The 12,500-nt window shown below is 33.4% G+C and overlaps 2 protein-coding genes across 12 annotated transcripts in view; both read right to left on the bottom strand.

Annotated features, from left to right (window-relative positions):
* LOC125044717 (glycine-rich RNA-binding protein 7-like) overlaps nt 1-2,454 on the bottom strand; it is a 3,314-nt gene extending 860 nt beyond the window's left edge. For 4 of the 5 annotated variants that reach the window (XR_007116513.1, XR_007116512.1, XM_047641593.1 and 1 more), the window contains exons 1-2: nt 1,184-1,340; nt 131-379 (exon numbers count right to left, since the gene is read on the bottom strand). Coding sequence is in view for 2 of the 5 variants with exons in the window: in XM_047641593.1 (XP_047497549.1) it covers nt 131-372 (242 nt within the window). In the remaining 3 variants the exon portion in view is untranslated. Of the gene's footprint in view, nt 421-1,183 lie in introns of all 5 variants that reach the window. The other variant, XR_007116514.1, reaches the window with a different exon arrangement.
* Nucleotides 2,455-3,432: 978 nt separating this feature from the next.
* Nucleotides 3,433-5,825, bottom strand: LOC125044704 (glycine-rich RNA-binding protein 7-like). 7 transcript variants are annotated; one of them, XR_007116511.1, is made up of 4 exons: nt 5,491-5,647; nt 4,431-4,679; nt 4,027-4,087; nt 3,433-3,745 (listed from the first exon to the last, which is right to left on the bottom strand). XR_007116511.1 is itself a non-coding variant. In XM_047641570.1 (3 exons), the coding sequence occupies exons 2-3, from the start codon at nt 4,670-4,672 to the stop codon at nt 3,675-3,677; spliced, it is 303 nt and encodes a 100-aa protein (XP_047497526.1). In that variant the 5' UTR covers nt 4,673-4,679; nt 5,491-5,647; the 3' UTR covers nt 3,433-3,674. The 7 variants fall into 7 exon arrangements, 2 of the variants coding, with proteins under 2 accessions (XP_047497526.1, XP_047497527.1); XR_007116510.1 differs by having other exon boundaries at nt 3,433-3,735; XR_007116508.1 differs by having other exon boundaries at nt 4,027-4,679.
* Nucleotides 5,826-12,500: the final 6,675 nt, after the last annotated feature.

Genomic DNA, 12,500 nt, shown 5'->3' with positions numbered 1-12,500 from the left:
AGACACATGGACTGACAGACAGAGAGGAATGAAACTAAGAGACATCAAGCCACTTTCCCAAAATCAAAAGGCAAACCTAAACATCAGATATATAATGAACCCCAAGATAATGAAGAACATAAATGCATACAGGAATATCTGGCCGTCCGAACCGCTGCCCCCGCCTCTTGACCTCGACTTCGGTGTCCTGACTCGATGACCGCTCGAAGTCTCCACGTACACGAAGGCGTCCTCGCAGGCCCCTCCTCCTCCTCCATCATCATTACTCCAGTCGTAGCTGTTTCCTCCTCCGCCAGAATCCCATCCTCCTCCCGAGTCGCAGCCGCCTCCCGAGTCGCAGCCGCCGCCGCCGCCGCCGCAGTCGTCGCCCATTCTGGTCCTGCGCGGAGGAGAGAGAATGATGGGGAGGGAAGGCTGGACCTTTTTTTTAGCAAAGCGAGGAAAATGTTACTGTTACATATGCATATATATACATACATATATACATATATGTACTATATATTTAATAGAATTATGAATATATACATATATTATATATTAATATATAATTCCATTGTCATTGTCATTTCATAATCACTTCTATCATTATTCTTTTCATTAATATAGATCCATGTATACATACACACATTAGTGTCATTGTCTTATTGGAAACATACGAGTTAAAACGAAAATATAGTAAGATAGAAACAGTACGCCAATTTCGTTGTCCAGATGTAGTAAAATGAGAAATATGTAGATTGGCGTTATAATGTTATTACTATTTGGGGAACAAAATGCCGATAAGCCACTATCGTCACAGACAACATTTAAGCGATGGGCTTATATCTGAGCAATGATCCATGAGATCACAACTTTGCTCTTTTTTCTATCTACTTGATGACGTAAGTAACTAAATACAGTAGTGGGCAACTCTCTCAGTCTTGACTCAAGGTCACCTTCGGTATTTCTGATAACTTAACATTTTTATTTTTAGTCTCATTTCACACTTTACTCTTATCTTTAAATGTCGAGTTGACTTTGCATAAGTATCTGCGTGCACAAAAAATACTCGTAAACAAAAGAACAAATAAAACTCGTTCTGCAGATCATATATACACAAAAACAAGATGGTTTAGCTTCCATACACAAATATTTTTAATAACTGACCACAAGCAACCTAAATCACTTATGGATATAAACCTACCTTTTAAAAAATAAGAACCCCTGTCTGGAAAAATAGACGACGCAACAAGGAGACTTAAAATACTTTCTTAGAGCAAGAAAATGCAGCTCCAATACTGCTTACAGGCGAAGTATACCCTTCATGTGCGTAATCTTCCGCCGACTCTTGGCAACTATACGACATCTACGCGCCCTACGTGTTTATATATATATCATATATTTATGTATTCTAGAGGTCATTTGTTGTAATTCTTGATATTTTATTTATCAGCCTATATTTGGGAACGAAGGTCTGTTATGATCGCCGCGAGAAATGGGATTCGGAAAGAGAAGAAAATCATTAATTCCACATACGAAAACCCTAACATCCCTTGACCCGAGCTCTGTGCATATACTGTATGTATATTTTTTCCTATAGTATCTCTTACGTGGGCATGATATCAGAAGCATGCAAAATCGTGATATGAAAGTCAATAGAATAAATGGTAAATACAAGACAATTTTATAAAATAACTGGTTAGATACAAGTAAACTTTCTTGAATATTTGTAAACATTGTCAAATATAAGTAATAGTATGAAATATGAATAAAACTAATCATAAGTATTTATACCACCAATTTATAGTAATTTATACTCAATACTTGAAATACGATGTGATGGGCTGGCCACAGACACGGTCGAACAGACAACAAACAGATATGGTTAAAATGTCGTACAGCGAGAGTAAGAATGAGAGTGAGTGAAAGAAAGAGAAAGTGAATGGGAGTGAGAGAGAGAGAGTGGGGTAGGGGATTCAAATACTTTTTATAATATATATATGTATATATGTATGTATGTATGTATGTACAAATATAGATATAGATGTGTATACATATATACCTAGTGTGTGTGTGTTTGAGTGTATTTTGTTGATGCCTAACATACTGAAGCAACAAGATTGTAGGAAACTTTTATCCGTCAGTATATTGGGTATCGATAAAACTTTACGTCGTAGTCATCGCTCGTTATACTATTTTGCTCATTGCTTTTTAGGTAGAACTAGTAGTACTACCCAAATGCACAGTAATTGCACCGAAGATGCAAGACACACTGCCAGACGCACGAGTCAATGCCATTACCAGTAAATCTGCTGTTTTACATGAAAAAGCGGGTATCTGTGAAATGGCAATTAGCATTCACCTTCTACAAGTTTCATATCGTACGATAGTATTGAAAACGAAACGCTGCTACAGAGGGAAACACACACACACACACACACACACACACACACACACACACACACGCACGCACGCACACGCACACACACGCACACGCACGCACACACACAACAACAATAATAATAATAACAATATTAACAATAATAACATCAGCAACAACAATAATGATAACGATAATAGTAGTAATGATAATAATCGAAATAGTTATAATGATAATAATAATGAAAGTAATGATAACAATAATAATAATGGTAATGAGAAAAATAATGATAACAATAATAATAATATTAACAAGAATAATAATAACAATAGTAACAGTAGCAAAAATAACAATGATAATAATAATGATAACAATAATAATTACAATAACAATAATGGTGAATAGTATAATAATGAATTATTATGATGATAAAGATAATGATAATGAGAAATTATAATAATCATAATAACAATACTGATGATAGCGACGATAACAGTTGTGATAATGATGATAATAACATAGTAATAATAATGATAATATTAATGATATTTATAAAGATAATGATAATTGTTGTATTATCTTCCTTGTCATAATTATTCTTTAGACTGTTATAGATATATATACATGTGTGTGTGTTTGCACGTGTGTGTATGTATGTATGTAAAAAAAAGTCACACCATTGAAATACGTATATGATTTTTATAATGCTGAATGTAATCATATCAACTAAAAAACAGTAGGGACCATGGTATATAATATCTATATATCAGTTTAAAGTGAATAATCAATACAATACTGCCTGTCTTGACAAGAGCAGTATTTCCTGTCACAACACAATTGGTTTTGTTTGGACTTCCTACACGTCTGCAACTGAACAGATACATCTATGACATTCTATAACACTATATATTTTTGGGTCAAAATCTCAATTATCATTTCCAGTCATTAACTTAATCCACACAACTGATCGACTGTTCAACCTGCAGATTAGTCTGTAAACCACTATTTGGCTGCAAACTGTGTTTTAAAGAGCCTCGGCTGGTCTGGAATATTAGTAGAGTAATACTCAGTTCGAGTTGATAGATCACTTTTATTACATAAGTACGAAACTAGTCTAATAATCGAAACCGTCAACGAGACAGGTTGGACGCTCCCGTCAGATATAAACGAGACAAAGGATGGTCTTAAAAAGGTAGATGAAAGGGTATTTGCCTTGGGGTTCATTGCGCCCCAAGAAAGGCGGCTGCGAGGTCCCCGTCTCTTCTGGTGTCGAGGGCGTGGTGATTGTGAGCTCGACCCCGAAATATTCTCACTTTCATTCTCGTTCATTGATCTTCAAATCGCTCCCTTTTTTTTCTTCTTCTTCTTCTTTCTGGCTGTATATATCTTTATACAATTAATTAATTCATTCTTATCACATCCGACATTAATGAAAATAGTTCATCCACAAATTAAAAGGACATTATCAACAATTAAGAAACGGGATGGATTACAATTAGGAATTGCTTTAAAATTAGGAATTACAAAAAAAAATCATATAAAAACTACCTTTATTTTCATTTGGTGTAGATGTATGGGTAAGGAATATACGAAACATACACGACATTCATTACTGTATAAAAATGCTTAATAATTAATGTGTTACATAGAGACTTCTTAATACTAACCTTTCACATAAGCAGTTTTTGATTTCGATACAAAATTGCTGAACATCAAGATGGCTTATTACTAAAAACAAGGAGAAAAACATATTACGGATATTGAAGACTTACAGTACATTTTAAAATAACATATTTCAAGACAGACAGAAAGAGAGAGGGGGGGGGGGGACGGGGAGGAATTAATTGTGCAAACAGAGTGACCGACAGACAGATACAGACAAATAAGAGAATATAAGGGTTAGAGAGACAGACAGACATAAAGATATCTAGACCGATACATAGACACATGGACTGACAGACAGAGAGGAATGAAACTAAGAGACATCAAGCCACTTTCCCAAAATCAAAAGGCAAACCTAAACATCAGATATATAATGAACCCCAAGATAATGAAGAACATAAATGCATACAGGAATATCTGGCCGTCCGAACCGCTGCCCCCGCCTCTTGACCTCGACTTCGGTGTCCTGACTCGATGACCGCTCGAAGTCTCCACGTACACGAAGGCGTCCTCGCAGGCCCCTCCTCCTCCTCCATCATCATTACTCCAGTCGTAGCTGTTTCCTCCTCCGCCAGAATCCCATCCTCCTCCCGAGTCGCAGCCGCCTCCCGAGTCGCAGCCGCCGCCGCCGCCGCCGCAGTCGTCGCCCATTCTGGTCCTGCGCGGAGGAGAGAGAATGATGGGGAGGGAAGGCTGGACCTTTTTTTTAGCAAAGCGAGGAAAATGTTACTGTTACATATGCATATATATACATACATATATACATATATGTACTATATATTTAATAGAATTATGAATATATACATATATTATATATTAATATATAATTCCATTGTCATTGTCATTTCATAATCACTTCTATCATTATTCTTTTCATTAATATAGATCCATGTATACATACACACATTAGTGTCATTGTCTTATTGGAAACATACGAGTTGAAACGAAAATATAGTAAGATTGAAACAGTACGCCAATTTCGTTGTCCAGATGTAATAAAATGAGAAATATGTAGATTGGCGTTATAATGTTATTACTATTTGGGGAACAAAATGCCGATAAGCCACTATCGTCACAGACAACATTTAAGCGATGGATCTGAGCAATGATCCATGAGATCACAACTTTGCTCTTTTTTTCTATCTACTTGATGACTTTGTAGAATACGTAAGTAACTAAATACAGTAGTGGGCAACTCTCTCAGTCTTGACTCAAGGTCACCTTCGGTATTTCTGATAACTTAACATTTTTATTTTTAGTCTCATTTCACACTTTACTCTTATCTTTAAATGTCGAGTTGACTTTGCATAAGTATCTGCGTGCACAAAAAATACTCGTAAACAAAAGAACAAATAAAACTCGTTCTGCAGATCATATATACACAAAAACAAGATGGTTTAGCTTCCATACACAAATATTTTTAATAACTGACCACAAGCAACCTAAATCACTTATGGATATAAACCTACCTTTTAAAAAATAAGAACCCCTGTCTGGAAAAATAGACGACGCAACAAGGAGACTTAAAATACTTTCTTAGAGCAAGAAAATGCAGCTCCAATACTGCTTACAGGCGAAGTATACCCTTCATGTGCGTAATCTTCCGCCGACTCTTGGCAACTATACGACATCTACGCGCCCTACGTGTTTATATATATCATATATTTATGTATTCTAGAGGTCATTTGTTGTAATTCTTGATATTCTATTTATCACCCTATATTTGGGAACGAAGGTCTGTTTTTATGATCGCCGCGAGAAATGGGATTCGGAAAGAGAAGAAAATCATTAATTCCACATACGAAAACCCTAAAATCCCTTGATCCGAGCTCTGTGCACATACTGTATGTATATTTTTTTCCTATAGTATCAATTTAATTTTATAAAATAACTGGTTAGATACAAGTAAACTTTCTTGAATATTTGTAAACATTGTCAGCGAGAGAGTAAGAATGAGAGTGAGTGAAAGAAAGAGAAAGTGAATGGGAGTGAGAGAGAGAGAGAGAGAGAGTGGGGGAGGGGATTCAAATACTTTTTATAATATATATATATATTTATGTATGTATGTATATACAAATATAGATATAGATGTGTATACATATATACCTAGTGTGTGTGTTTGTGTGTATTTGTTGATGCCTAACATACTGAAGTAACAAGATTGTAGGAAACTTTTATCCGTCAGTATATTAGGTTTCAATAAAATTTTACGTCGTAGTCATCGCTCGTTATACTATTTTGCTCATTGCTTTTTAGGTAGAACTAGTAGTACTACCCAAATGCACAGTAATTGCACCGAAGATGCAAGACACACTGCCAGACGCACGAGTCAATGCCATTATCAGTAAATCTGCTGTTTTACATGAAAAAGCGGGTATCTGTGAAATGGCAATTAGCATTCACCTTCTACAAGTTTCATATCGTACGATATTTTTATTAGGATGTTACTAGCAAGGATCATGATAAATGTCCACGCGGTTTTGGAGTCACTTTAGTTTGAAGAATCAGGAAGTTTTTACTTTGAACTTGAAACCTAATTGTGATGTTATTATCAGCTTTCTTTTTTTATTCGATTGACTTATTGCATAAGTTGGGAATGTTTTTCCCACCTGGAAATAGCGTTGCCTTTACTGTGTCTGTGAACTCGTTTTTCTTTTCAGTTTTGAGAGTGAAATCTGCAATTTAAATATCCCACAACTTAAAAAAGTATATATTGATTAATTTTCACATACATCTTTGGCATGAGAATGTCAGAATCTATTTCGCTATTGTTTATTAAAAGATAATGGCAACTCAGCTCCATTATTTCTATGACGTTGATGACGTCATTAGGTATCAGTACATGCCCTGCGTTCACACGAGCTTTTCTGCACGTGAGCTCCGCCCTAACCCTAACCGCTGAAAATGAACGGTTTTGCACCGATCAGCTGATTATCGTAAACAAATTGCGTTTGAAATTGATATTGTCGCGAGAGAGATGAATTGCTCTCCTGATTAAGACTGTAGCAAAGGCTCGAAACCGAGGTACACAACTTCTATATCACACACATTAAAGACTAACAAAGATAGGAAGGTATAAAGAAACATGTTGCACTTCAAGCAGGTTTACTTTTGAGGCTCAATGTTGGCGGCCATTCTGGTTGTTTGCTACCTCCTGCCCTCGCCCCTGTTCGCCACGCAATGCACGTTTTTGTCAAGTCGACTGTTCGCTTCATTTTGCCGCGCAACACCCGATGCACTTTGCCCAAGTGAACGCAAGGATGATTGGTGGGAATTAGTAGCTCGTTCTGCACATGTATAGGATTGATCTTTGAGCTCAAAAGTAATGCCAGGTCAGAAGATGAATTAAACGTTAATCCTGGATGCTGCCATTGGTCACGCGCATTAGAGATCTGGATTAAACTTTAATATTGGATTAAATTTTATGGCGCGTACAGAAGATTACCATTTCATTGGAATCTTCATGTTATAATTAATAATTGAGCCTTCATTTCCGCTGATATAAATATCATAAGACACCAGAAAATGTCGCTAATCTCATCCGCGACAGCAACGATGCCAATGTTTCTATGCTGGTGCCAAAAGCTCCACTTCACACCCATTCCTAGGAATCGTACTTAAGTTGACGAATCTGATTTTATTTTTGAATTATATTAGATTACCAATCTCTGTTTTATTGATATTACATAAGAAAATAGCAATAAATACAAGTTTTTAGTTATCAACAAAAAATATCGAAATCAGTTGAAAGACTGATTATTGAAAATTACCTGCCACGTCAACGGTTAAGGTATAAGATAAATTACTTAAAACGTTTAAAAATCTAACAATAAATAATGTCATAAATTAAAAAAAAACAATAAATAGTCTATTACCAATCAAAACATAAATATTATGCATAATCAAAGTTTGTTAAAAAATATATATATATTACTCTCGTTTAGGAAACTAATAAGACCTATATCACAATCCTCCCCCGATACATTTTTCAGTGTAAATGGGGGGGGGGGGTTATATTTGAAAATCCTATCTCCTTTTCTCCTTTACTTACACACTAATAGATCACTCTCATGTCATTACTTTCTCTCTGCGCTTAACCTCCGATACGATATCCGAATGCTAGCTGTCAACTTTTTCTTTTCCATCTTGCCTTTAATAATAGAACCTCAATGTTTCGGCCTTCCCTCTCTTCCAACTTATCTAACTTACCTCGTTTAGCTTAAAAATCCCAATAAAGTTTTCTTTATCGGTTTCTTTAACACTTGGTGAGAAATAGAGCCGTGTCTTCTTCACTATTGGGGTACGGCCGGTGACCCTGGAGCGGCTTGTGGATATATTGCGGCGACTTGCATAATGTTGCTCTTCTGTTTCATTTTAGGTTCGTTTGTTCTCTCTTTGTTTTTGTAGGCAGTTCGACCTTGACGGTATCCTTATGGAAATGTTTATACGGTTTGTTCTTATACATACACACACATAGATAGATAGATAGATATAGTAATATGAGTAAACATGTGAACATTTCACTAGATCGTCATGCTCTAGCAACGAAATATTTATCATGAAAATCTACATTACTGTCATAGATAGTAATATAGAGTATAAACTTTAATGTCAAAATGCTTTCATATCAATAAAGCCCATGACTGTGAAAAGTGAAACTCAGTTCATATTTCGTATGCCTACGCTTTTAATTAACACATTTCAATATGTCATGCACAGGCAACAATAGTTATTATTGTGTTTATTATACCATTTATTTTTTAGCCTTGGGCATATTCAGGCCTCCAAAAGTGTTCCATGACGAATGATATAGGGAAGTATCTCAGACAGATTCATGTGAATGTGTTTGAATGGTCAAGAATATTACGGAATTTTATATTAAGTTCTACATAATCAGTTTACTTCTTATGTACGAATAATTGAACATGTAGGGGTTCTCTCTCTCTCTCTCTACCCCCTTTTTTTATGGTTTGTCCTTTGGAATGCGGCTTGGTGTGTCTTTTTGTCTCTATCTATTTGTCTGTCTGTCTGTCTGTCCATGTGTCTGACTACTTATCTATGTATCTACCTCTCTATCTATAGGTCTATCTGTCTATCTAACGTTTGTATTCTCTTTTATTTGCTTTTGTCTGCCCCCCTTACTCACTCTCTCTCTCTCTCCCTCTCTCTCTCTCTCTCTCTCTCTCTCTCTCTCTCTCTCTCTCTCTCTCTCTCTCTCTCTCTCTCTCTCTCTCTCTCTCTCTCTCGCTCGCTCTCTCTCTCTTGCTCTCTCGCTCTCTCTCTTGAAATGTATTATTTTAAAATGTTCGGTAAATCTTCAATATCCGTAATGAGTTTTTCTCCTTGTTTTAATTAACAAGCCATCTTGATGTTCAGCTGTTTTTTTTTTTTTTTTTTGGTGTCAGAATCAGAAACTGCTTATGTGAAAGTTAGTATTAACTAGTCTTTGTTACACATCAAGCATTTTTACACAGTAATGAATGTCATGTATATTTCGTATATCCCCTACCCATACATTTACACCAAAAGAAAATAGTGGAGTTTTTATATGAATTCTTTTGTGATATCCAATTTTGAAACATGCTTTAATTAAAGATGCTTAAATGATGATTCTTTTGTAATCCATCTCGTTACACTCTTCATGATATTATCCGTGTAATTTGTGCAGTTGTGCATTTATTATAAATTATTTTTGTTGATGTCGGATGTGATAAGAACGAATGAAAGGTGTAAAGGTATATATAGCCAGAATGGAGGAAAAAAAGAGCGATTTGAGAGTTTCTATTATTAGACTAGTTTCGTACTTATGTAATAAAAGTGATATATGAACTCGAACTAAGTATTACTCCACTAATATTCCAGACCAGCCGAGGCTCTTTAAAGCACAGTCTGCGGCCTAATAGTGGTTTGCATGCAAATCCGCAGGTTGCACAGTTGATCATTCAGTAGTATAAAAATCATAATTCAATAGTGTGACTTTTTACCTTTTTTCTGATAAGAAGAATCTTATATATATACATATATATATAAACATGCAAATGCACAAACATATATACATACATATATATATATATATATATATATATATATATATATATTCACTATATATATGATATGATATATAATCATATCATTAACAGTCTCAACAATAGTGATAATGACGATGGCAATGAAGATTATAGTAATTATTATTATTATTATTACTATTATTGTTACTACTTTTATTATTGTTATCGTTATTATCATTACTACTTTTATGTCTGTTACCATTATTATTACTATTGTTATTGTTATAATGACTTATCATTATTACCATTACTATTATTCTTAATATCATCACTGTTATCATTAGTATTGTTATTGTGGTGATCATTATTATCAGCATTTTTATCTTAATCATCATCATTATCATTATCATTTTGTTGTTGTTATTATTATCATTTGTTATTATAATTTTCACCATTGTTGTTATTACTATTACTATAATTTATATTAATATCATTATTGTCATTATAACTATTATTATTATCATTATCATTATCTTTATTATTGTTATTGTTATTGTCAGCATCATTATTTTTATTATTGTTATTATTATTGTCATTATTATCATAATTATTGCTATTATGATTATCATTACCATCATTATAATTATTATTATTATTACCTTTATTTTCATTATTTTTATCATCATAATTATTATCATTATTATTGTTATTGTAAAAATAATAAGGATTATTATTATTATTATTATCATTATCATCATTATTATTATTGACACTATTATTATTATCATTGTTATCATCATTATTATTATTGACATTATTATCATTATCATTGTTATCATTCTGATCATCATCATCATCATTATCATCATTATGATCATCATCATCATCATTATCATCATTATGATCATTTTCATTATTATTGTCCTCATCAATATTATTATTACGTTTATCAATATTATCATTATCATTAACTTGTTATTGATGTTATCACCATTGTTATTATTGTCATTATCATCATTATCATCATGATTATTATCAATGTTTTTATCACTATTACCATTATTATTATTATTGTCGTTATTGGTATTATTATTATCATTGTTATTAAAATTACTATTATCATAATTATTATTATCATTACTATCATCATTGTATTGCTATTATTATTGCAATTATTACAATTATTATTATTATTATCATTATTATCATTATTATTATTATTATTATTATTATTATTATTATTATTATTATTAATATTATTATCATTATTATCATTATTATCATTATTATCATTATTATTATTATTAGCATTATTAGCCTTAGCATTACCGTTGTTATCATTATTTTACTACTATTATTGTTAATATTGATATTGATATTATTATCATTATATTATCATTAGTATCATTATCATTTTCGTCTTTATCATTACTCGTATGTTACAATAGTTATTATCATTATTATCATAGTCATTACTATGAATGTTTTTATTATCATTATCTTTATTATTATTATTATTATTATTATTATTGTTGTTGTTGTTGTTGTTGTTGTTGTTAACATCATTAGCATTAGCAACAGCATTAGCATTATTATCATCGTTGTCCTGTTGCTACTGTCATTATCATTATCATTAATATTCATGATTTGTCTCATTCTTATCATTACCATCGCTGTTGCTGTTATCAACATTATCACCATAATAAAATATATCATTATCATCATAATAATTCCTATCATTATCATAGCAGTTCATGACACAAACACAGTAACGTGTACACAAAGATGAAAGAAAAAACAGCCACAGTTAGAAATGAAATTGAATCGTAACGTTTCGAACTCTTCTCGAGTTCCTTTTCAAACGAATGATTTACCAAAATGGATACAAGGAGAGAATTCTGACAGGAATATATAGTGGTAGAGAGACAGAACGAACAAGAGCTGAATCAGGTCTCAGGACGAGGGTCAAGGTCGAAGAGTCTAGGGAAGGCTTTGCTAACTAACGAGGAGGTAAGGTCATCCAAGCCCCATTAACCAGCACTCAAGTTAAAGTTAGGCATTTTTCTAATTAATAGAGATTCTAACATTTTCCTTTCGTACGAATTAGCTTAGCTGATTTATGAATTAATTTAGCATTTTTCCAGTTAAGCTGGTGAACTTTATCACGCAAATGAACGAAACACGCATTTGAATCTCTGGCATATCTAACATCACGTTTATGTTCACTGATTCTTTTCTCAAAAGCTCTACCGGTCTCACCTATGTAAAACTTGGGGCAATCACTACAGGGTATAGTATAAATACCGGGAGAAGTCCACAGAGCACCGCTAGTCGCATTGTGTCGTTTCTCATCGAGGGACGGGTTATACGAATTATTAAATTATTATTGTCACTATCCTGTTGAGTATTACGGGATTTAGAAAACGTTTCAAATATGACGGCATTTCTCGATCGATAAATTTCGTATCGCA

This window comes from Penaeus chinensis, chromosome 36, assembly GCF_019202785.1.
Source record: "Penaeus chinensis breed Huanghai No. 1 chromosome 36, ASM1920278v2, whole genome shotgun sequence".
NCBI lineage: Eukaryota > Metazoa > Arthropoda > Malacostraca > Decapoda > Penaeidae > Penaeus > Penaeus chinensis.
The sequence above is the reverse complement of the archived record's forward strand: the minus strand, read 5'-3'. Positions and strand labels throughout refer to the sequence as shown.